Source organism: Rhopilema esculentum, chromosome 8 (genome assembly GCF_057945365.1).
Source record: "Rhopilema esculentum isolate cy_ngs chromosome 8, ASM5794536v1, whole genome shotgun sequence".
NCBI classification, from domain to species: Eukaryota; Metazoa; Cnidaria; class Scyphozoa; order Rhizostomeae; family Rhizostomatidae; genus Rhopilema; species Rhopilema esculentum.
In genome coordinates, this window is record NC_142822.1 from 6,420,386 (window position 1) to 6,446,410 (window position 26,025).

A 26,025-nucleotide genomic window follows, 5' to 3' on the forward strand; every position below is an offset into this window, starting at 1 on the left:
CAAATTAATAAAGCCACCAGAGCCTCAATTGGCTGGTTCTGCCTTTGAATTAAAAGAAGCGAGTGTATCCATTCTCTCTTTTTTAGTCAATGTACAGCTCCTTCTCAAGTCCTTTCAATCAATTCATTCACATTTCTATTGCTTTATACATCGTTTTTGCAAATCTATTCATATGTTTCCATTCGAATTGACTATTCCATTTCATACTCATCTTTCATTTCTTCTTCCCAACTATTGAATTATCTCAGTCTTCATTCCATTTGTCCAGCAACTTCTTTGCAAGTTTGCCCTTTAACTTGTTTTCTGAATTGGTTTCCAGATTTCCATCCGGGGATTCACTTTGGATAAAAATGAAGGGTATGTGCTGTGCGTGTCAGAAAACATTTCGTCGAGGGGCAAATCGCTGCTTAAAATCACGTACGCTCTCGAGGATAATCACACTTTAATCACAAATTAATCACATTATTGAAAAAATCAAATTAATCACAAAATTTAACATTAATCACAGAAATTAATTAAATATAAATATATATTAGAATCTTTGACCACATCTATCCGCATATGTTATTTAAAAATGCAAAATTCAGAATGTCTCTTTCACACTTTTACAAACATTTCATGAACACATCCCAAAATCTGCAAACAGACGCTTGAGAACATTAACAAAAGAACAACAAGATTTTCTAGGTACCCTGCGATGTAGCAAAAATAAAGGCCTCGTTATGATACCGGGGTCACTGAAACAACCATTGCTGTTTTTGTTGCCCAAATGCCACTGAAGTTGATCTGACCGAAAACCACGCCTGATAGCAGTCATTTCTCACTGCATGGGCGGATTCAAACAGCTTCGGCTGTTGCAGTTGCAACTGTTACATTTAAGGGAAATGATTTATCTCATATTTTTGTATTTTCCCCCAAATAAGGCTTGATAATCAAGTTCCATATTTCCGGAACTTGTAATTTTTTCTATCGGTAAAATTTCAGGAATGACAGTTTCATTTTCCAATAGCGATATTACTTGCGATGGGCAGTGATCAGAGCACATGTATTTGCTTTGATGTCTTTTACAAGGTGTTCAACAATTGTTCACTGTTTTTTTTTCATTCCAGGCTATTTGCATCCATGTTCCTAATGCTAATGGTCAGAAAAGATAGCTTTTTGATGCACATTCAAATTCTTTTGGCGAAAGTAGACGGCCCACACAACAGAGCAGATGTATTTGCTTTGATGTCTTTTACAAGGTGTTCAACAATTGTTCACTGTTTTTTTTCATTCAAGGCTATTTGCATCCATGTTCCTAAAGCTAATGGTCAGAAAAGATAGCTTTTTGATGCACATTCAAATTCTTTTGGCGAAAGTAGACGGCCCACACAACAGAGCACATGCATTTGCCTTGATGTCTTTTACAAGGTGTTCAACAACTTTTCACTGTTTTTCATTTCAGGCTATTGTCATCCTTACATCCAGGGATGGCGGCACCGGTGGTCCTTCAATTTTTGAAAATTTTTAAGCAATGTCGGCACTTTTATAACTTCCACTTCGTGATTTTTTTTATTTTTTTTTTCATTGTTTATTTTTTTCAATTTTTTTCATTTTTTGAACTGGAATTACCACAGCGGAAATGGTGTTATATTAGATCTTTGTTGGTGGTTCACTCACTGTCGGCACTCTGACATTACAGCCCCCACCCCAGCATTTCTTTTCTGGCGCCATCCCTGCCTACATCCATGAAGAAGAAAACCTATCACATTGATTTAATATTTTGCTTGTGCTGCTCTTCAGAAAAGATAACTCTTGTTTTTAGTTGTCAATGTTATCAAACTTGCGCACCTTTTTTTCTTTTGCAAATCTTTTCTGGATCCATTCCTGTGCTGAACTTCTAATTTTTCTTTTTCAGTTTCATCAAGTATGTTTCAAAATCTTGCTAAACTGACATGATAGGTTGGCATTTAATTTATGAAATATTGTTGTTTGATTTAGCTTATGAATTAGTTTACTGTCATGCGTTCAAACGATGTTTATTGCGCATAAAATTATTTGAGAGCATTTTGTAATCTATGATTAATCACAAATTGATCGAAAATTAATCACTTTAATCAATAAAAATCAAATTAATCACACACAAAATTGATTCAATCAAAAATCAATCACTAGCGATTATTAATCTCGTACGCCATTTTTAAGAGTGATTCACCCCTCGCATTTCATGACTCTATCCTGGAACGACTTTGATACCTGACAACATTACATTGACAACTGGTATACCTGCGCTGGGAAAAAGAAACAAAAGGTATAATCCTGGCCTAGAATTTTAAACCAAAAATGACAACCTGCTGGCAGGCACACCCCCGGGAAGTCAGTGTACTCCGCCCAAGAGTATAGAATATTTAAACTGCAAGTTTTAGCTCCTTTTCAGTCGCTATTAAAACTTGAATTGTCAGTAGATTATTTCGTTTTATTGACCATTCGAGTGTTCGGTCACCTTCTTGTTTCAGTTATTCATTACGAGTAATATTTATTGCTAATGAAACTGCGATCTTTTTCTTGATGGTGATTATGATTAATACAGTAGCAAAGATACTAACTAAGGCCTTGGCCAAACGAATCGATTTTTCGCTTGATTTTTACTCGACTTTTCACTCATGCCAACAAAATGAAGACAAAGAGACGCAAAGCAGCTCAAGCTGTTGATATAATCTTGGCGAACTCTAGCGTCATAAGACCCTTTTCGTTCATTGCATGCAGTAACAGTCACTAAATATTTTATTTCAAGAGAGCAAATTACTATTTTTAGGCATACTTTTGTTTCGTTTGATTAATACAATTCATAAAATGGAATTCATCACTATAAAAGGTCCCCGTTTCCCCCCTAGACCTAGAGGCCCCAGAGTATTATGCTTCCTTGCCTACTTTTGGCTGCCCCGCTCTCGAATAAATTAGCAATTTTAAAAATAACTAAGCATAAGATATGATAACTGCGCGTGCGCTTACTCGACTCACTCGAAAAGGTGGCCAAACGATTCGATTTTCATTCGACAACACCTTTTTCACTCGACCTTTTTGGACAAAGATCAAACTTCACTCGACATCACTCGACGCAATTTGACTCGCTCGACAAGGTGGACAAATGACTCGGTTTCTTGTTGAGGAAAAAATCGAGTCGTTTGGCCGGGGCTTAAAAAAGGGTAAAAGACTGAGGACAGCGCTTCAAATTAGAATATAGAAATAACACTTGCATGGGATTATTCCGTGCAGCCTCTTCTTTTATTTGAAACATAAAGTACTCATCAACGTCAACAATCCAAAGTTTCTCGAAGCACGTTATCACCGCTTGAGGGCCGTCGCTAGCACGGGGGGAGGGGTAAGGGGGTGCGGCACTTCCCCTTAAGCAAACAGTTGGGATAAGACGAGGATAAGACCGAAAAAGAATCACCCAAAAGCCCTCAGCAATTCAAAATAGCTACAGATAGCGCTATGGGTATCACGGATGGCCAAATGTCCCCCAAAAATTTTAAACGATTCCCTGTCAGTAGCCGGAGTCTAGAACCCAATTTCCGAAATCCAGGGCCACCCAATTTCCACCTAAGGTTTGGGGTTTGGGAAGGGTCAAAGTTTATTGAAAAACTCTGTACGTTAATCCTGGAGCTACTGGAAGCCCTTGTAAGCAGGGCCGTCAAGGGGAGGAGTAAAGGGGCAAAGTGCCTCAGGGCCATGAGATCTAGGGGGCCACATAAAGTAATGAATTTCATTTTAAAAGGTATTCCTAAAAATAGTTAAACGTTCTAAACGATTGCAAGAAATGCCTGCAAGAAATATTCTGAAATGCATTTTAAGACAATCTAAAGGGCGTGGTTGCAAAAAAGTCCTGCACGCTCCGCCTGTAGACAGGGCAGTCATCTTTCGGTTTTGCTCCATGGCCTCGGAAACCTCTCGGTGGTCCTGTCAGTAAGTTCTGCTCGGACAAACTAAGGCTATATTTCAACGTGCTGAACTATTTGAATTAATAAGGGTATTACATTGCTCAAAACTAGACTTCTAGGCCCTAGGGTAAAATCAAAGAAAGTACCCTCAGTTATTCGAAAATCGAAACGAGGATTGACTAACGAGAGCATACTCTTTGATAAACAAAATCAATTGCGTCAAAATTCAACATCCAAAAATTGATGTATTCAGGCCACACCCTAATTTGTCAGCAAATGCATGACTGGCACCCCCCTTAGTGAAAGTGCTTGCTAGGTATATTTTTTGCTTGGATTTGTTGAACCAACAATCTAAATGATGAATAAATGAAATTTAATCAGAGTTAATTTCACGAGGGGCTTTTGAGCTTTAACTAAATTGCATGAGATTGTTGTTATTACTATTTCGTTATGTTTTCTTGTGCCACGCTTCCTCGCTTTTTGCTTGTATCTGCTCTACTGGTTTATGGGCAATGCAGGGAGTCTTTCAGCCTCCTGTGAAATTGATTTGTATAACTAGGGTAAGATGTGTGTTTCGTGGCGTTTTCATTCCCCTGGTTAATCTAGGGGTATTTAAGATTTTGGCATAGCGTGGGTCTCATCTTTCTTGGTGAAGTCACAAAACAACTAGGCTGTTTCATCGTATTAGATTGTAACCAACAATCTAATGCAACTTTTTCTGGAAATCAACAACTTAGAGTGATGGGCGAAAACGGTATTAATCTTACTTCTGAGTTAATTTTCCTTTTTAATCTTTAAATGCTCCAGCTTGATTGCAAATCCTTTAGGAGACAAACTTTGCGTGTCGGTCGCCTCTTTGCCAAAGTGAGACTGGAGGAAGTAATTCAAAAGTGGACTTGGAGAATCGAGCTATGCAAATAGACTTGTTGGCAATATGATGGACGTCGCTTCATACGGCTCTGGATGCCGTGTTATTTCTTCGACATCAAGAGATGAACAACATCCTCCAGTAAACATGATAGATGGGTTTGTATATTAACCGTCATTACGCCAATTAATTTTCTCAGTTAGCAATTTACCAGGAATTGATCACGGGATGAAATATATACTTATGCAAACTGTCAAAATCAATACTTTTCTGCATTAGAAGCTCTATAATGATTTTCTAGCTGCAGATAATACGTTTTTTCTTTTATTTTTAAAATAATAATCTTACCTTATAATAATTTTGATTTCATCGTAATTTTTATTTTGAGGATAAAAATGATTAAAATAGGAAAAATTGGGATGATAGTTTGCTGTGAGTTTTTGAAATTCTACTGGTAATGTTCTTTGAAATATGAATGAAAAGATAACTACACTCAAAATAGCTAGGATCTTAGCAACAAGTTCGATACAAATGATCACCCATTGTGCTTCAAAAAGTGTTGATTAGGTCCCCTAAAGTGTACCACAAGGATATGTTCTGAGCACCGCTGGATAAAGGCAGGGGTCTAAAGGGCCCAGGCAAAGGCCCAGGCCCTGGGCCACCCACCTAGAGGAGGCCTCCCACCAATAATTTATGGAAGACTAGCCATTACCAGACACACATCATTAAAACACATTTGTATATTTAGTCAGTCACAGAATGAAGGTTTTGAGGCACCAACATTTTAAAACGAGAATATTCATAAATGAGAATATTGTATCTTCTGTCTAATCATCTGCCTGTTTTTATTCGCTCCTTTTCTAAACTGAAACCAATTGAAAAGAAGAGTTTCTTAGCATTTCCTAACTCAAAGTGACCTTACAGGATGATTTTACGGATGATTAATGGATGAAGCTGGAAAGGGGGGCCTCCCACAGGCTTAATCCTGCCCTGGTTCTGAGACCTACATTATTCAGCCTTTATATTTTAGCCATGCTTAAATAAAATTTCATTCAATGTTTCAAACTTGGACCTGCTGATAATCTACAGATGCACTACAGTTTCAAAGCTGAAATGTTGAAAGATGATATATGTATGTCTGATGCTTGAGCGGTTCTCTGCAAATGAATTGAAGGCAAATCCTGAAAAGATATATTCATCATATTTGGTCAAACTAACAGTTCATCAACCACCATCATGTTTAAAAATTGGTATTCAGCATAATCGACAGGTTGAAATTGTGAAGGAGATTATATAACTTAGCATGCAGATTGATCAAACACTCTCGCAGAAGAGTCACATTTCACACCTTAAGAAAACTTGTGCAGGTTAGCTGAAACAAATGAAGCTGATCAGGAACTGCATGAGAAGACAATTTTTCAGATAATGTACATGGCTGCCTCCTTTCAAACATGTACTATTCAGAGCTTCACAACAAGGTACTTGAGGGGATGTAAAAGTTTGGTCATATGATACATGAAAGACTCAAGCTCGGTTTATTTTAGAAATTCCTAAACAGTCAGGTGCCTTGATATCTTTCTGAAATGTTTCAAAGAAACTAAGATATTTATTGCTACATCATGAGGTAACACCATCACCTGTATATCCTAAACCAAAAACTGCAAGCCATCTCAAAATATGCTTTTATGAAGCCATTTCCCAAGGAGTGGCTCAAGATTTGAAATGAAATTTTAAATTATTGTTAGACAAAGGTGCTCATATTGTTGCTAAAATATTATTGAGATATATCTTTATGTCATCATTTATTTTTCTCAATATAAATTTAAAATATATCCTGAATTATATTGTGTTATATCTGTTATAGTATAACTATGTGGAACAAATTTTAATGTGTTTTTTGGTGAGAAATGTTTCTTCAACAATAAATGCCTTATTGAAAAATTTGCCAAATCAAAATATATGGTATACTTTTCTAGCTCACTCAGTGTCATTTATATTGTAAGTACAACCAGTGGCATAACAGACTTAAGTTACCTTTAGTTCGGATACTGAGGGCCCGGGACAATATATTTTTGTAATTTACTATCAGTGTTCATGCTACTTGAACCATAATTAGCCATAATTAGTGCCATGTAAGCCATTATAATTAGTCATTTCTATAGTACTTCATTGCCTATGCTTTACTCTATGACACCTCTTAGACTTGATAAGGGCCAAGAGCAGAGCAAATCCCTTGAATTGTTGACAGTAAAATGTTTCATTTGTTTGGTAGCAATCTTGAATAAAATTTGAAAACAAATAATGCCAATTTTTTTTGTATTTCTTCTTTCCATTGAATGAATCATAGCCTGAATTACAATGAATTACATTTAAAAATGACCAGTTATTATGTTTTGTGTATGATTTGATTTGTTTTTATACAGAGGATTTCAATTACAGGTACCTGTCAACCTTTTGGTGCTCAACTGGCCTGTTTCCACATGAGTTTATTATTCAATTCGAATCTAATGCAAAGATCAATGGGTTGAAATTAGAGTGTTCTGATGGTATTGAAAATTTCTGTTGAACAGTCAAATTTTTTGACATTATTTATTTCAATATTGTTTTATTTCTATTAATTTCTAAGTTTAATTTGGAATTCTTTTAAATCATATCTGAAGTGAAGATCTATTTGAAACAACCATTAAGTCTAATTTGCATTTATATTTTTTTCTTGTTTAAACTGGATCAGATTTTACAATTCTTTCTTCCAATATATAAAAAAATACTTGTATGTTTGAATCATCAGGCATGAAGTATGTTTTGTGGAGATCTGTCTTCTTCTACTGAAATTTGACTTTTAGGTTGCCTAGTATTTGAAATCTCATTGTACTATTGTACTAAACTTTTAAAGAATAGGAACTATCATAATTACATATGGTGGCAAAATAGTTTGTATCAGTGCTATATTTTTTCTTGTAGTTAAAGATATCATGATTGAGAAGACTGAGTTTGACAATGTTAATGACTTTCAGCCTCTAGCAGAAAAAAGTAAGTACTGTTGTTTATAGACGTTGTCTTTCATTGATGCTAGGTGTTCCTTGTCAATAACTGTCAGCAGTCAGCAAACTATGACAATTCTGTGAGAGGTTGTAATGAAAACGAGAATCGTCTTGACCTGCCCAAGTGAATGCTTTGACAAGACCTTTAAATATTAACTTTAATATTATTTCGATTGAAAATACAATTTGCTCGATAACTGTGATTATATTTTCCTTTCTAGCTCTACCGGCAACAAATGGGTCATTACAACAGCACAGTTTCAATGTGAGTCGATATTATTTAAAATACGTTAGTTATAGCGACGGAAATTATGGGGTGTTGTGGGGTTTCGATGTGTCTTTCATCTCGAAAGTGCTCTATTTCTAACTGATAAGTTGAAAAAGGGAAACTCATCCCCCTTTGAAAAAGCTGAATTTCAGTCACAGGTTGGTTATGCGGATGACATGCTTTGATTATTTAAAATGGTTGCTTTTTATGAACGTAACGTAAAGGTTATGCGTAACTGTTCCTTTGTCATGACTCGTAAGAGATAATTCATAAGTAAGTGTCTTGAATAATGTCTCTGTGTAGGCAACTTGCCCCACCCCCAGCAGAACGTTAATTATGGCTTGCTATTTAAACATAGCAACCTCAAGAGACCCCGAAGAGCAGCAGGGCACGTAAAACAAAGCACAAAGAAAAAGGGCAAAACATTAGCATAATATTGGAAACTGATAAATTTTCGCGAGCAAGGTCGCAGCCGTCCACGTGCGCCCCCAATGTTGCCCATATTTATACAAAATGATATCCGAAAAATGATCTATTTCATGAATATAACTGTTTGTTGATGTTTTCATAAATTTTCATATGTTTTGGTGGAAATTTGGTGTAATCTATCTGACCGCAATAGAGCACGGGCCGAGGGGCAAATCACTCAAAGAAAATCTCGTACACCTTTTGTGAAGATCTTATTGTTTTATCTGAAAATCCCCAGAAATCCTTTTGTTTTAAGCCAAATCTCGTACGCATATCAAGAGTGAATCGCCACTCGGCACGGGCTGCACTTCTCGAACATCTTAAAGGAAATTTGACACATACGAAAAATAGACAAGTGAATGCTAATTCAGCCCAATGAAGCACACTTCTTACTAAAGCTTACTATCAAAGATCTGCTAGAATGGGCTACTAACCTAGAAACTGTTAAAGGGCAAGGGGGCCAAAATTTAGGAAGGGCATCTTAAGTGGTTAGATCGGCGCTTATGTCCGCCGTAAAGGTTACCCTTCTATCCGCTCTTGGCATCGTGGAAAAAGAAATTATTCCATTCTTTTATTTCATTTGAACTTTAACATTTGAAGGGATTTGAACTTTAACTTTGGGAGAGAGTGAAAGCATGTGACAATAGCAATAGGTTTTTCTCTATTCTTTGGTTACAGTAATTAGTAGTGGGAGGCCTACGATAATTTTACGGAAGTAATTTTCAACGTTATAATGCTTTCGTTAATTCTAACATTTGTTTTGTAATCATCTATTATTTTGAGCAAAAAAGAGTAATAGAAGCATAAAAGCCTTTTGTAATTGTTGTTAACGTTAAATTATTAACTAAAAAATGACTGTATTTAAAATTGTAATTTTCTTAAAAAGGGCACATTTGCCCCCTCTTCCCCTCCTGGTGAAAGGCAAGGGGGCGCTGCCCCCCTCATGCCCCCCCGCTCCGGCGTCCCTGGTTCTCATTCCTTATCTAGGTAAACTCAATCTCAGTTGTTCACCTTTTTTGAAGGGCTCTTTCCTAAAAGAGCGGTGGGGTTGGAAATTTCTTCGAAAAAAGTTGGGGTCGCTTATTCGGAACCCCTAAGAGTACGGAGAGTATTATTGACCACGCCCATTAATCTGATCAAGTTAATGACACGTTGTGATGCTGTAATGCAAGCTAATCCTTGCCAAAAATTCTTGGAACACCCTGCGGCCAATGAAATATTCTAATGAAATGAAAGTTTCTGGCCGAAAGATACAGAAATATCGTTTTTTGAGAATCCTCTTCTCCCCCCCCCCCCCCCTGAAAAATTTTGTTTGAGACTTCTGCTACTTAAACTAGCTAGTAGAGTTACATTTAATGGATTTTAAGTTTTCTGATTGTTGTTCTTCAACATTATTTCAAGGAGGGGGGTGGATGCTACTGCACTTATACGGAATTTTAGCGTAGTGTACCAAGACTTTTGACAAGCATTGTAACTGGTACATTAAGTAGCAGTAAGGTGTATCTAAACATCAGTTTTCGTTTTTTCTAGTTCCCAGAAACAGAAGCCAGGCATTTGCGATTTATCATTAAATCTGGTTACACTAGTTTTGTCTCTGTGCACCACGTGTCTGTGGATGGGACCTTTACGGTACGCACTGACAGATTCAGATAGCATGACATACTTTCTCTGAGTTGACTAACCGAGGTATCCTGGAAAAGAATCCTTCTGGGTTCTAGTAGTTAATTTCTATAGTAATTTATTCATTTGCTACAGACTAAACACTCTATCGTAAGTCAACCTACGAGTTAGCTTTCATTTCAGTGGCGGAAATTGCCGGAAAGTGTCGGTTATAACACAGCTTTTATGATTTGTCGGCAAATTTGCTTGGGTTTTGCCCCCCCCCCCCAACCTGAAAAATGCTTTTCCGCCACCGTTTCAGTTGCCCAAAGTTTCTGTTAATTTTCCAGTTGCTCAAGAATTCATCTCTTAATGATAGCACAAATAAGAAATTTCTTATTTACGAGTGAATCACACTTCGTCGTAAACTTTTGATGGAAAGAAAAGTGAAAAATCGTATAATTGTAGCCTTTCTACCAGTTTGAGGGCATATTTAATTTTTTCAGATAGATGTTGTTTTTCCTGCTTGTTCTTGGTATTGAAGCAGTTATGATATTATTTAAACTTAGACAAAAGATCGAGGCAACATTAAAATATATTTAGACCTCTGAAAGGTTCTAATAAGTAGTTTTTGAAATCATCTCTTTTATATAATTTGTCTTTCTTTACTTTTTTCTCAATGTAAAAAATGATAATTGAAAATGTTATTTTTTTGAGTAATCTGTAACATGTAATTTTGAATACTTCTTGTAATTCTATTTTGAAGTTGATATGTTTAATGTGGTCACAGGGTTGCTATGTATTTCCATGCTCCCTTGTGGTATCGTCTTGCAGTTTGTTTGTTCTGTATTTTTCATGAGAATATAAAAAAATCGCCCTTGAAGATTTTCCGATCAATTGTTAATAGTTTTGTAATGTTGCATCTTTTTTAGTTGGCGTTCTTTCCTGAGAGTTTTAATGATGTTAAACATGACTCAAAAGTCTTATCATCGATTAATATAACTATAAACGATAATTATGAAGTAACATTTAACTATAAATGTGTCACTGAGAACTTAAGTTGGCGAAGACAATACGAAAAATTGATAACGCAATTAAACAACAATGAAGTTTGATCAGGGACTATGTATGTTAATATCAAACTGAATATAAATCAAATTACTGCTTTCTAGCAGTGTCTGTTTTGTGACAATTTTTCTCTCTCTACCCTTTCGCAGTACTTTTGATAAGATTTTTATCTCACCAGATGAAAAGCTTTATTGCAGCTATTTTTCCTTCCTGGTAGCAAGTTAATGACCAGCTAAAAGGCAGTCTGTCCCCTTAATGATTGGCTTATATGAACAATAGGTCTTCCCGCCTTAACGGATTGTGCTGCTCGCTTTGGCTGGCCTAGTTGCGGTAGTGGACGACATTTGAAACTGCGAGCAAAAAGCTATCGGAAAGGGCAAAAAGATTTAATTACTGGCATTGAATGATAATGATGGAAGCATTTCTCTTCGCTGTGGTATCTGTGACACAAACCAAACGAGGAACAAAATTTTCCTAGCCACAGCTTCACTACAACGAGAACACAGCCATTTGATTCGAAAGCCCTGGAATCAAAGCTGTTTCTGATTGGTTTAAATCGTTTAATTAACGATCAAGCTCAACGGCGCATGAATTTACCTCCCGTGAAAATAAAGTTGAGCACAAAAGGGGACAGACTGCCTTTAACCTTCCTTCCCAACACCGGCACTTGGTGGACTATATCAAGTTTACAGAAGTCTTCCTTGATGAACATATCGCTAATCTTTTCAAATCAACCTTGCCAAAGCTTACATTTCTCCTTTTATTTCCTTTTATTGTTTTTTCGTTGCCTTCCTCTTCATTCTCTCTTTCATTCCCTCCTTTCCCTTTATCCCTGTTCTCTCTTTTTCTTCCTGGGAAATTGAACATTGCAAGTTATGTCTTCCTGGCAGCACCGCTACTACGCTACTTCCTTTTTGGGCCCTGGTAACATCAATGAAAAGTTAGTAATCTTATATCAATCATTGATACAACAGCTGCAGTATCCAATTCATTTCCAAAAGCCCATAGTAAAAGTATCCTCATCAGTTTGCTACTACATGGAAATTCAATCTTTTGGTCATATTTCCGCATTAACCCAATATTCGGATAGAAACAATATATAGTGTGTCACCAGTATTAAGCACTTGTTCAAGTTTACTGAATACACACCATTATAGGAAAACAACTCTCCTAAAAAGCCCAGCAACCAGATGATTGTATTGCTTTCCAAACATGGAAATCTTTACATTATATGGTAAATTCTATCAACAGTTATAGGTGAATGCGACGAGAACACCCTTCTGATCAGTCTATCTCTATAGGTTTATGACTAAAATTGAACAACGCATTCAAATTAAAACCGCTAAAGGCAAGGTGCCAATTATCTTTAAAGCTGTTATCGACGACTTGTTCATAAGTCTAAATAGCATTACAGAGTTCCTTCAACAACGTCCATGACTAGATGAAAATCGAAGCTGCACATTCACAAACCAGGGCTAACCCTTTGGGAATTGTGCAGCCTTCTACAATGAAAATAACAAGGACATTTCTTTTAAATGATGCTATCTTCCTTGATGAAAAACAAGTAATTTGTATAGAACTGTTCACGGATTTCTAAAGCCTATGAAGCATATAACAGTTTAGTTTAGAAACACCTGTTAAACTGAAATCTACTTCCCGCGAGTAGCAATACGTTTCTAAAATGCTTGTTCAAATTTACATAATTTAGATATGGAGGAAAGGTTCTTTCAATTGAAGAGTAGAATGGGGCGAGCTTATCAATATATGCATTTTTAGAAGCTAAGCTCCACCCAAGGATTATCCATTCATGGCTTGATCTCTTGAAGGTCTTTCGTATAAAGAATTTTTTCGCAAATAACGCTCCCATGAAAATAAAAGTAAGCATTTTTAACTTTATAACTTTAGAAGAACTTATTATAAAGTTTTGTTTATCATTGTTTTCTATATATTATGATATTTATATACATGTATTAATATAGCAAATATTAATTGCAATAATTGACGATATGCTAAAAAGAACCACGCACTTAGTCTTTAAATGACCAGTGCAAATCGAATAAAAAAATATCTATGAATGCACGAAAGGCAAAAGTAACCTTCATACTAAAACAGTCATTTTTACGAAGAGAAGCAACACTAAGTCTCAGTTTTCCATAGAATAGCATAACTGGCGAATAAAAAAGAAATGAACATTTGTGAACCGAAAAACAAGATAAGAAGTTTAGAGGGAGCAAATGAAGATTAAAGCAACAATTAAGACCTTTTACAGTCAAGGAAAGAAAAAATAAGGCTGTAAAAACCCATAATCCTTTACGATGTTTAATGTTTGAATAAAAAATAGATTGTTCCTTTCGGGGCTCACCTGTATATTGTATAAAGATCAAGCCTAATGTCCAATATATTTCTTAGAGATTTCAAGTCATTCGTTGGCAATATATCTCTTATATACACATAATTTTGTGTTTTTATAGAACAGTAAATTTTAAACTCGTACTTTGAATAATATAGTAAATTTTTAATTCGTTTTTGTATAAAATAGTAAATTTTTAATTCATTTTTGAATAGCAGGTACACCTAAAAATGGTACATAGCTCCCACCATATATCAGTTACCTACCCCTTCTCTGAGTTTTATATGAAAGGCTTTGGTTTCCCCAATTATAGACGTAGCTCACAGAGAAATTTTTTTCATGTATCGAGTTTTAGTCGCAACCGTTTCGTAACTATTGTGTTTGTGGCTACAGTGACTAAATATAGAGTAACCAGGTGATGACATCAGAAAATTTTTTTTTCGTAATTTTTGAACTTGAAGATACATCCTGACCCTGGGTAGCAGACTCAGTGAGAAATACGATCACATGGGTGCAGACTCCCACCCTCCCCCCCCTCCGCCATCGAACCACTGAAATTTGGCCTTGGTTTTTGAGCTTATAAACCTTTTGAAATTACAAATCTTTCATCGGCCTTTATCGCGGGAAATTTTATGAAATTTTAAAAGCTATTTTCATGACGTCATCACTTTGCCACTCTATTGAGTAATCATTAGCTACATACCAGTTGCATTGACAGATTACAGTTGGCAGATGATTGACAGTGTGAATGGGATCGAGGTATACAGAAACGAGACTCAACTGTTATATCTATGCCTTCTTTAGCTGCGCATAAATTGTCTTGGTAAGGTTATGTTACTGTCATTAGTGGGTAGACGTTACAACGATTGCAACTTGAACAGACTTTGCAGCACAATCAATTCACCAGCAAAGAGTTTCATCCTGCAAGAGTAAGTGCTGTTTTCTTATTCTGTACAACTTAGAAGACATTTTTTTGCGGAAATCTTTGCTAAAAAATTAAACTTAAAAACTCATGTACAAGCCTGACAAATGTTTTTTGGTTTCATGCATCCACTATTTTCAACTATAGGAACAATTCCGAAATATAAATAGTTTGTTTACTAAGCAAACATTTATCGTTATCGTTTCTCTACGAGCTCATTTGAAAAAAAAATCTACAGGTGAAGACATCAAATATAGCAGGTGAACCTATGTAGCTAAAGCAAATATTTTTGCAGGGGCTTTAATTTTGTTTTACTCTGTTGGCTGTAAACTCTTGGTTTTGGTAACGACATTCCTCGAATGCTCAAATTTACTTCAAACTGATAAACCAAAATTATCCTGAAACCTCAAATAGCCGATTGAGAAAAGGTACGTTTTACTTCATCTTGATACGCTATGAATCCCAGATCGTTAATTTGTTTCAAGCAAATGTACCTTTCTTTCTCATTATGATCACGCTACATCGAATCAATACCCGCATCATATTCTAAGGATCACACGCAACACCGTAATTCCCGAGAGGCTAGAGAAGCTTAAGCTACTATTTTTTGCTGATTTGGAAAAAAACATTGTTTGAATCCTGAAAAGAGATATCGTTTGAATGAAAAATGATGAATGTTTTGGTGAAAATACAAGTATCCCCCCAAGCAGGTTCATGAAATTGTTGGAAGGCTGCTTTGATTGCAACCCTTCGAAGCGATACAACAATGTTTGAATGATTCAGTATGGTTTTAATATGATACTATGTGTTCTAAAAATCTTTTTCACTAAAAATACTTTCGCCTGACATGCTTCTTTGTGGTACCAAAAAGACGGATCATTTTTGACAATGTTTTACCTAGTGTTTATGTCGCATTGCATCTGTCTTCTTGCGCATAAAAGGAAGAGAACTGCGCAAAAATGAGGGGGCCAGGAAACATTTCTGGCCACCCTAAATCCTTTTTCTGGTCATACTTAAATCAAGGCTATCAGAACCGGAAGCAGGGGTTTTAATTGCCACCTTCCCGCATGTTTCTCAAAGTTTTAGAATGTATTCCTTACTGTAAGAGGTATCCCTGCAAACGAAAATTTTTGTCCCCCGAAATTTCAATTCAACCTACGTTAATGCAAGTCCTTCTCCAGTTACACTTACTTTGATAAGAAAAATTTTATAAGAACACGGGCCTCAAAATAAACATCTGTTGCAAACGTAGCAAGTTACAAAACTTTGAAATTCAAAATAAGTCGATGAAGTTTTGTAACATTTTCGAATTCTTTTTATGATTTTTTTGAATTCAAGAGACCTTCTGTTTTCGCATAACTGGTTATTGGTATTGGTTATAGGCCTCGTAACAATAACAAAAACAATAAAAGTTGACATCACGGACTTTCAAGCCCATGAAAAACTCTCCGCAAGTTCTCAGTGGGCATGCACAAAGACAGCTTGCAAATTTTTGAATAAAGAAGCTTGTAATTAAGGAAACTCTAAAAAATAAATGAGAAGCAGATGTCAAGTGCTAACAGGACGACCGTTTAGATTGCATATAATTCGAGAATATTAGTAGAATATTATTGATAGAGTTTGTAGAATGTTAAGGGGGTTATGATCAGTATGCTCCTTCCCACTTGGGTGCCCCTTCACTTCACCTTCACCCTGCATCAGTGGGGGAAATTGACCTTTTTTCTGGAGGGGGGGGCGGGCAAAGACACTTAATAAACCGACAAAAACTTTCCCCACATTTCTATCAGGGATGTAGTCGTAAAATTTTCACGGGGAGGGGGGACTCTAATTTTCTAAGTTGTTCTTTTCATGTAATAATTGCAGTTTGAACAAGGGTCGATGTTTTTCCCGATCATGGGTTGAGCAGCCAGGTGTATTGATTGTTTGAGCGGGCAGCTGCTGAAATCAGAACATTGATACCATGGAAAGAGCCGGGGGACGGGACATTTCATTTCTAGTGAGGGGGGATGTTTATATTGCTCATTGGTTTATTGAAAGCCGCCACCATGGTTGGCAGCGAGAAAATTTTTGACATATGAAATTCTATATTTGGCCAGAAAATGCATATAAAAAATTTATAGCATCGATAAGAAAGAACTTTTTCTAAAATTAATGTCCCATTGGTTGGATTTTGAATTGATACACTTTTGGTTGTCATACTTACTTTGTGTATATTTTCATGCATACAAAGTTTGTAATGCGTTTAAATCTGTTAGCTGTTCTCTTTTTCTTTTCTGGTTTAATCGTCAATAGCTGACCTGTAGTTAAGTTATAATTCTTTGCGTTACATGGTTCTTGGCTATGTCCAAGCACTAGCGGCTGTCCTCTCGGCTTATTATTTTGTTCATAAATTCTTATTGTGGATATGAGTTATTCTGGATATGCTAGCTCTCGGGGACATCGTAAATTCACAGTTGCGCGCATGGATGGTAGAGAAGTACCCATGTATAGTTTCCTACTATCCATGGGTATTTCTCTACCATCCATGGCAGGGGCGAATCCACAGCAAATTTGAAAGGGGCAGTTGGTAGTTGGGGCGCTGAAAAATTTTCAAATATTGGTTACGAGAGTACGCTGTATACAACAATTTCAGATACCTTTTCAGAATAAACAACATAACTTTGAGGTAATCCTTAAAGCAAATTAACCTATCGGTCAAAGAACTTTTCTCATCTGATTCTCTGATTCTCATTCTTCAAAAGGGGCGCACAATTTCCAAAAAAAGGGCGCCAGACTTGCTTCAACTCGTTGAGGGAGGGGCAGCTGCCCCTAGTTGCCCCCCATTTAATCCGCCACTGATCCAAGGATAGTTTTCTACCATCCATGGTTGCGCGACTGGATTTGTGTTTTGCCTCCTCCCTGCTGAGCCTCTTCCCTGCTGAGCCTCCTCCCTGTTGAGCGTTTTGACCATTTTTGGTGTAGAAAAAAACAATAGAAGGGATTGTTAGTGATTGGCATACTCACTTGTCTCCTTGCCAATAAGGGAAACGTGATTGTCAAATCAAAAGCTAAGAAGCGCTAGCCTGCATTCCAGACCCCTAATTTTGGGTTTGCCCGCGCGACTGCCAAGGTTTGCCGTCGAAAATTTTAGCCATGAGCAAACGAAGTTTGTTTCAACCAAAACCAGATTTAAATTTTCCGACAAAGTCTCAGATTTGCCGACAAACTTTTGCGATCGTCCCTCACACCCCTGTAAATTCCGCCACTGCCCTGCATCCATGGATAATTCCAACAAAAATTGTGTATTGTAGCGTTATAACAGCTGAATTCTTCTTGACTGGGAACTCTTTTTTGGTCATTTTGTGGTGTCTGTTAAATCTATTTTTATAGTAATCTGATATTGATATCTTCTCTGAATCGGGCCACCTTTTTACTTACTTACTTACTTACTTACTTACTTACTTACTTGCTTGCTTGCTTGCTTGCTTGCTTGCTTGCTTGCTTGCTTGCTTGCTTGCTTGCTTGCTTGCTTGCTTGCTTGCTTGCTTGCTTGCTTGCTTGCTTGCTTGCTTGCTTGCTTACTTACTTACTTACTTACTTACTTACTTACTTACTTACTTGCTTGCTTACTTGCTTGCTTGCTTGCTTGCTTGCTTGCTTGCTTGCTTGCTTGCTTGCTTGCTTGCTTGCTTGCTTGCTTGCTTGCTTGCTTGCTTGCTTGCTTGCTTGCTTGCTTGCTTGCTTGCTTGCTTGCTTGCTTGCTTGCTTGCTTGCTTGCTTGCTTGCTTGCTTGCTTGCTTGCTTACTTACTTACTTACTTACTTACTTACTTACTTGCTTACTTGCTTGCTTGCTTGCTTGCTTGCTTGCTTGCTTGCTTGCTTGCTTGCTTGCTTACTTGCTTGCTTGCTTGCTTGCTTGCTTGCTTGCTTGCTTCCTTGCTTGCTTGCTTGCTTGCTCATCATTAGAAAGTCAAACCTCTTCAGCAATTGTCATCAAACTGACAGTTTTTCTCGCATTCCAATTCAATTATCGGGATGCAAGACCCTTTAGATAAAACGTTTACCCAATATTTGAAAAATAAAAAAACACTTTGATGATCAGCAGATTGAAATTTATGAGCTTATCTTGTTAAACTAGATTGAAAAACACAGGTGAAAATGAGGCCCTTTGAAAACTTGTAAAACGAGATTGAAAAACTTAGGCCCTCTAAGGCCTTGTGTTATTCACAAGGATTTAAAATGCTTCTATGAAATGTTCCAAAATCAATATTTTATTAGATACTGCTTTTCGCTGTATTGTCCGTGATGCTTGAGGATTCTTTGCTAGTGGAATGAATAATGTATGCATAAAGTGAGAATTTTTACACATTATTTTATGTTTTATGGCGATTTAAAACTTTTGATTTCAGGAGTTGAGTTGATAAGCTCTGCCATTTTCCACCGAAATGGGATCATTTTGCAGTATCTACTTCAAATCTCCTGGAAGCTCGTTTCAAAATGTAGTTGGCTATGCTAGCCAAGATGACAACACAGATCTAAATTCTAAAGCCCTTATCCTTGGCACTTCTAACTCTGGGAAGTCGACAGTATTCAGGCAGATGCAAATTTTAAACACAGAAGGCTTTTCAAAGGAGGAGCGACAGATGTATCAAAGGATCATTTCAGAGAACATCATCAGCTCTATTAATAAATTAATTGCCAAATTTGAAACCACTAGGACATCCCTAGTCAATGAAAATACTGGCCAAGCAATCGATGAGTTTAAGCAGCTTATGGCAAGTAGAAGCTTCCCTCTTGATTTAAGCGAGGAAAGACAATTGCTGGCGCTGTCTCAAAGAATTTGGTCGGATTCTATGATACAGGAAATTTTTGAGCTCTGTAGAGACCAGCTAGAATGCCCTGAGAGTATGGCATTTCTGCTAAGTGAAATCGATGTAATATGCTGCGAGGATTTTGTTCCTTCCAACAAGCATATCCTGCATTCTCGCTTGAGAACAACTGGAGTACGTACATTGACCTTTTTCTATGAAAAAGTGCCAATTCAGATCATCGATGTCGGTGGACAGCGATCAGAGCGTCGCAAGTGGATACACCACTTTGATGATGTTGAGTTGCTACTTTTCTGTGCTGCAGTAAACGAATTTGACATGGTGCATTCAGAAGATAATACAAGAACAGCAATGGAGGAAAGTTTGGAGGTTTTTAGATCTATCATAAATTCTCCTTGGTTCCAATCCAAAACAATTGTTTTATTTCTGAACAAAGTTGATTTGCTGCAGGCAAAGCTTGCCAAGGTAGATGTTACCGACTACTTTCATGATTTTGACGGGGATCCGAAAAGCGATAAAGATGTTCTTTTAGCCATCAAGACAAGATATCTGAGTTGCGATAAACAGAAAGAGCGCAAAATTTTCACCTTTAATACTTGCGCGACCAACACAGAGAACATTGGGTACGTTTCGAAGGCTTGCTTTGACACATTGCTGCGAAACCGACTTGCTGTGGCAGGGCTAGACTAAGCTGACGAGTGGACTTTGTTAGCAGCATCGATAATGGAGTTTTTCATTACCAGCTAAACCACAGTCTTAGTTGCCGCTCTAGTGCAAAAGCAAATCACTTTGGGATTGATAATTGTTACCTAGCCTGCTAGCAAGGAACTAAATTGCTGACCTTTCTGATCAAAACTTACCAAAATTAACTTCAAATAGTGGGGAAGTCACTTATTTACAACGATTCAATTCACTGATGCTACCACATTGTTTAAAATGATTCAATTCAGTGATGTTACCAAAACAGTAGGGGCTGCTCGCAGGCTCAGCAACATCTGCTATAAACAGGTACGATTTCAACTTCTCTCATATAATGAGGCGATTCAGAACAATGATAATACTTCTGGTTTTCAAAATGAAGCATTTTCTCACTGCAGCCTGGACAGATTTTTTCTTGTCTTTTCAATTTTGGTGTTTGGGGCAGCACCATAGAACAATGATCAAGAATGAACCCTACGCCTACTGGGATCAATAGTGTGCATCTTAAAAGATTGATACCTTGCAGTAAAGTCCGTAATGCTAAAGAAAATTAACGCTGTACATAAATTAACTTGTACTGAAAAATTGCGTCGATTAAAACCTAATCCCGGGTACCAGAGCCACATGAATCGAGTACTGAAATAGAAGATAGGAGCGGAGAAGCAGAGGAGAGTCATCTGAGAAAAAGGAAAAGTCAGATAGATAATATAATCCTCCACCTCTGCGCTCCCTTTTCTATTTCCTAGCTCGAAAATTTGTGGCTCTGGTACCAAGGGTAATTAAAACCATGTTAAGTTGTGTCCAATGTTAATTTACTACTCATTATACGTGCAGCGGGGTAGAAGATATTTTAAATGATGCGCTGGAAAGCGAAAACCTTTGAAACTGAATTCATTCACACATGTCAATGAAAATCATTTTTCATCAGACCATGTTAACTCTGATGGCCTGAAACCTGGAAAGAGATTGTCTCATTCATATTATCTTACATCAACTGAAAGTATATTAAGATTTGATAATCTTATGTATGCATAATTTTGGATCCTGTAGAAACAGACAGTCTGAAAATTACCTACAATCGGTGCAGATTGTTATCTGATAGAAGTTTTTTTAACACGGGTGGAGCCCGGGTTCAATAGTATAGTGTAACTAGGGCTTTTTGGACAAGAATGCTCTAGGCCAGTTTTAGAGGTAGAATTAGAGGTAGAAAACACGAATCATGATGTTATTCATGAAAATGAAATTTTCTGCAGGGAATTTAAGCAACTTTGTCTCGTGTCACTTCTGTTTCATTTAATTCTAAACGGCTGCACAGCCGTTCAATTTGTAAATATGGATTGAGAATTGACGACTTTTGACTATTAGAGTTAAAATCCAGTTTATCTGTCCAATTATCGCTTTTAATTACAGTTTCTTTTCCAGGGACAGTCCTTACTTTATCTGGATGCCAAAAAAGTTAGCATTCTCAAGTTTGCAATACCCTTTTGCTCTCAGTTTTAAAAAAATTTCTTTTTCAAATCACTAAAGATTTTCGGGGCCTGGTAGCTGGACCTTAAAGATGGTTCCGAGGCTGTCTGTAGGTTGTCTATTTTGTGATAGACACAAAGCCGAATACGCAAAGATAACTGTCCCTTCTACAGGATCAAGGGATTTTCTCTATGAAGTTGTAATCCATAGAAAACACGAGTAAATGGAAAGCAGGGCACGACGCAGGGCCTCTGGCAACGGCCCTACTTTTTGCAAAGCAAAAGAGTTTTGTGAAATGCCCTTGCCCCACCCCTTCTCCCACTTTCCAAAATGTGTCAGAGCCCCTGCAACGGGAATCAAGTCTCACTGGATACATATAAAATGACTCTTTTTTTAATCAAAAAGTCACTACGCATACAGATTTTAAAAATTTCACTTCTCATAAACTAAAGAAAGAATTTGAACAATATTTTCAAAAACAATTTTCTCTGTATTCTCGAATGGCTCAAAATGACACTGCTTTAACCCAGCCCGGACTAACTGACAGGTCTTATAACTGGGAAGCTCCACGTATTGGCTGGGTATACTTTACTTTAATGGTCTTCCAAATCAGTATGAAAATTTCTGGTAACTTAGATTAAAAAGGATTGTGGTTTTGAGAGGATCCATTTGAAAATTAATTTGAAATCTAGGCATTTGTCACAAAAAGCACAGTATCAAATACACTCATTTTTCTTATAAGATACAAAGGTCGATGTTGAGTACTCCAGTTTCTTAATGTTCTGGAAATTGCAATACTCATTGTTTCTTAAGAGTTTCTTAATTATGATTTCATGAATGATGTTATGGAATGTTCGTGACCTTTTTTATCACATCAAGAAATTCGCTTCTGTTCCGATGCTGTATTTAGATGTGGGAAGTATATTTTTACCCCTTGTGTCTTAGGTTCTAGGCCAACAGGGCAATCTTGTTCTTGGATTTTACAAAATTTCGTTGTCCTCAGTTCTATTATGATTTAATAGCTTCTTAATTCTTTTGCTTCGAGTACTGAAGTTTCTTAATTTTTTCTGCCTTGTACTCGTTTCTTATAGCCAGTTTCTTATAAACAAATTAGTGTAAATCAAATGTTTCTGTCTGCTCAATGATTAAAATATCACTGAAACCTCCATGACAAATTGAGCTCAATGACTGCATTAATCAATCAGCAATAAAAAGCTACATAATCGACATATAATTATTAATTTATCAAACCCAGATGCACTTATGTGAGCTTAAGGGAATGCAATAATTAAATTTTACACCTTATCAATTTTACACCTTATCTTAATGTCTTTCACAAAGTGTTCAACAACTGTTCACTTTTTTTCTCATTCCAAGCTATTTGGATCCATGTTGCTAATGCTATTATTCAGGAAAGATAGCTTTTTTTATGCATATTCAAATTCTTCTAACGAAAGTTGACGGCCCACAGAAAAGAGCATGTGTATTTGTCTTAATGTCTCATTCAAAGTGATCAATAGCTTTTCACTGTTTTTCATTTCAGGCTAATGTCACCAACCTAAAATACTGATTTGATATTTTGCTTATGCAGCTGTTCGAGCAGCTTATGCAGAAAAACAAGATGTCTCTGTTTTTAGTTGTTAATGTTATTAAACTTTTGCACCCTTTTCGTTTGCAAATCTGCAACGGTAAAATTTTTTTCTGGATCCAGCCCTGTGCTGAACTGCTAATTTTTCTTTTTCTTTTTAGTGCATGATTTATATTTTTACAAACAAAATTGTTTTCTTGTAATTCAAACATTTCTAATGAAGTTTCTTAAGACGTTAGCAAAATTTGTAAACTTTTCCCGCCAAAATTTGCTATAAAATACGCCTATTTCATCCAATACATGCTTCCAAATGTTTGGTATTGTCAAAAGTTTGACAAACAGTGCCGCCATTTGGAGCACAATCATCATCGTCATCATCGCCATCATCATTATCATCATAATCGCCAATTCATAATATCGAAGTACCATTCCTCTTCATTCTTGGTACATTGCAAAAGCCGTGCTTTTTTATGTACGAAGAATGAGTACTTATAGGAGTAGGGGCCCTGTAAGTAAGTAAATAAGTAAGTAAGTAACTAACGAAGTGACACGGTTTCCGTAACAGAATGCTACGCAAAGAATTTCCATTTTCCTCTAATTAGTGTCCCGGTTTCTATTGCTCGCGGCTACGAAATGATGTTGACTCAACGTCATCAGCAAGTCAATTTTGCAAATTTTTATTTTGGCCGTGCCAAAAGAGAAGTTGGCACAGTTTCAAAGGAAGCTGCAGCACACAATGCAGCAATTGTGCACTCGTTCAATTGAAGAAATGGCTATTGTAGGAATTAAGGTTTTTTATTTGATAAATTTTTCAATTATTGGCAAAGCTGTTTTATCAATGGAACAGTGCCTAGATGGATGTGTCATAAAGAGACTTCCAGCATTTGTGACACAATTAAAAAGTTCAGCTTCAGAAACTTACAACAGTGACCACAAGCCCCTTTTCTAACTATAAAACTTCGAATGAAATAATAAACTCTTCAAGTTTGCGATATCTCGGCATAATCATGAACTATTGTAAATGAATGCAAATGGTTGTGAACCAGCATTAATCACCATGAAGCAGCGTTAATAATCGTGAATCATTATGAGTGATCGAGAATCATCATGAGTCATGACAAATTTTCGAATGTCATCGTGGATCAGCTCAAATGATCATAAATCTCTGTAAATCATTGTAAATCGGCATATTTAAGCCTCCCTCTATATTAAGCCCTCTCTATTAAGCCCCATTACCATGCAAAAATTTAAAATAAGCCCTCCCTCTCTATTAAGACCCCCTCTTTAGCCACTGATGCCAAACAAAGAAACCACGCGTATTGAGTGGTTCTCTTGACTGGTATGATGATTGTGCATTAAATAAGGCCCATGTAAAGATTTCTTTATGCGCCTTAGAAGTCAAGTGGATACTAATATTGAAACCACGGATTTCGAAGAAATCCCAGAGCATTGTGGCATTTTTATAATGTGTTTTTATTTTGAATAATTAATAAGCCCCCATATCAAATAAGCCCCCTCCTTTATGACTGAAAAAAATTAGCCCCCACCCCCGGGACTTAATAGAGCTTTTACGGTGAACTAAAACGAATCAGCCCGAGAGATATTACTCCACCGTCAATTGTGAATCACTTTCTCATAAAGCATAAAACGCTCTTAGTTGTCTGGGAAACAAACTGGAAGCGTATTACAGCATTTACCACATTTGGAATCTTTGTTGTCGTCATCATTGTCATCGTCATCATCATAATTCATAATCGTCATCATAATCATCCTCATCATCATCATCATCATCATCAATCATCAACCATCATCATTATCATTATAATCATCCTCATCAATCATGATCGTCATCATCATCATCAATCATCATCATCATCATCATCATCATCTTCTTCATCATAATCATCCTCATCAATCATCATCATCATCATCAATCATCAACCATCATCATTATCATTATAATCATCCTCATCAATCATGATCATCATCATCATCATCAATCATCATCATCATCATCATCATCAATCATCAACCATCATCATTATCATTATAATCATCCTCATCAATCATGATCGTCATCATCATCATCAATCATCATCATCATCATCATCATCATCTTCTTCATCATAATTATCAGCATCAATCATCATCATCATCTTCATCAATCATCATCATCATCAACCATCATAATCATCATCATAATCATTATAATCATCCTCATCAATCATCATCATCATCATCAATCATCATCATCATCATCATCATCAATCATCATCATCATCATCATCATCATCATCAATCATAATCATCATCATCACCATCAGTTTCATCATCATTGCCTATTCACAATATCGAAGTACCATTCTTCTTTATTCTTCGTACATTGCAAAAGCCGTGCTATTTTTGTGTCCGAAGAATGAGTACACTGTGAGATGGGTCGAGGGGAATGCATATATATAGACGTTTTTCCGTAACTTTTTTGCTATTCAACGCATGCCCGTTTCCCTGTGATTAGTGTGCCGATTTCTATTGCTTGTGGCCACGAAATGATGTTGACTCAACGTCGTCAGCAAGCCAACGATCCAGAAAACTATTGTTTCGATGCCAGAAGGGAAGCTGGTATGGCTCGCAACAAAACAATCACATGGATATTGTGGCAATAAAGGTTTTTATTGGTGAAAATACAGGTTGTATTGTAGTAAGGGATCTATAGACAAAGTCACACTTGACTGGAAGTTTATGATTCGGTGCACGGGTAGAAGTTTCTAGAAACAGTAATTGGGACATGTTCTATTGAAAATTCGAAGAATTTATGAGAGGTTTCACAGTTCAATGAGGCCACCCAGAAGGATACATGATAACCCAGAAACAGCTTCCCATTTAACAAGTTTTTTTATAGAAGATAAGAAACCTCCTTGGCACACTGATTGCCGAATTCTCTGATAACTTGCAGAGCT

At 36.7% G+C, this 26,025-nt stretch overlaps 2 protein-coding genes across 3 annotated transcripts; both read left to right on the top strand.

The window, feature by feature from the left end:
* Positions 1–4,787: 4,787 nt before the first annotated feature.
* On the top strand, positions 4,788–11,079 carry LOC135694506 (intraflagellar transport protein 25 homolog). The gene is made up of 5 exons (XM_065213283.2): positions 4,788–4,946; positions 7,228–7,334; positions 7,750–7,818; positions 8,051–8,094; positions 10,096–11,079. Exons 1-5 carry the CDS (start codon positions 4,855–4,857, stop codon positions 10,216–10,218), a joined length of 435 nt encoding a protein of 144 aa, XP_065069355.1. The 5' UTR covers positions 4,788–4,854; the 3' UTR covers positions 10,219–11,079.
* Positions 11,080–11,230: 151 nt separating this feature from the next.
* LOC135694505 (guanine nucleotide-binding protein alpha-16 subunit) lies at positions 11,231–24,344 on the top strand. Of its 2 annotated transcripts, none has more exons than XM_065213281.2 (2): positions 11,231–14,932; positions 18,895–24,344. In XM_065213281.2, the coding sequence occupies exon 2, from the start codon at positions 18,931–18,933 to the stop codon at positions 20,002–20,004; it is 1,074 nt and encodes a 357-aa protein (XP_065069353.2). In that variant the 5' UTR covers positions 11,231–14,932; positions 18,895–18,930; the 3' UTR covers positions 20,005–24,344. The 2 variants fall into 2 exon arrangements, with proteins under 2 accessions (XP_065069353.2, XP_065069354.2); XM_065213282.2 differs by having other exon boundaries at positions 11,231–14,511.
* The last annotated feature ends 1,681 nt before the right edge of the window (positions 24,345–26,025 follow it).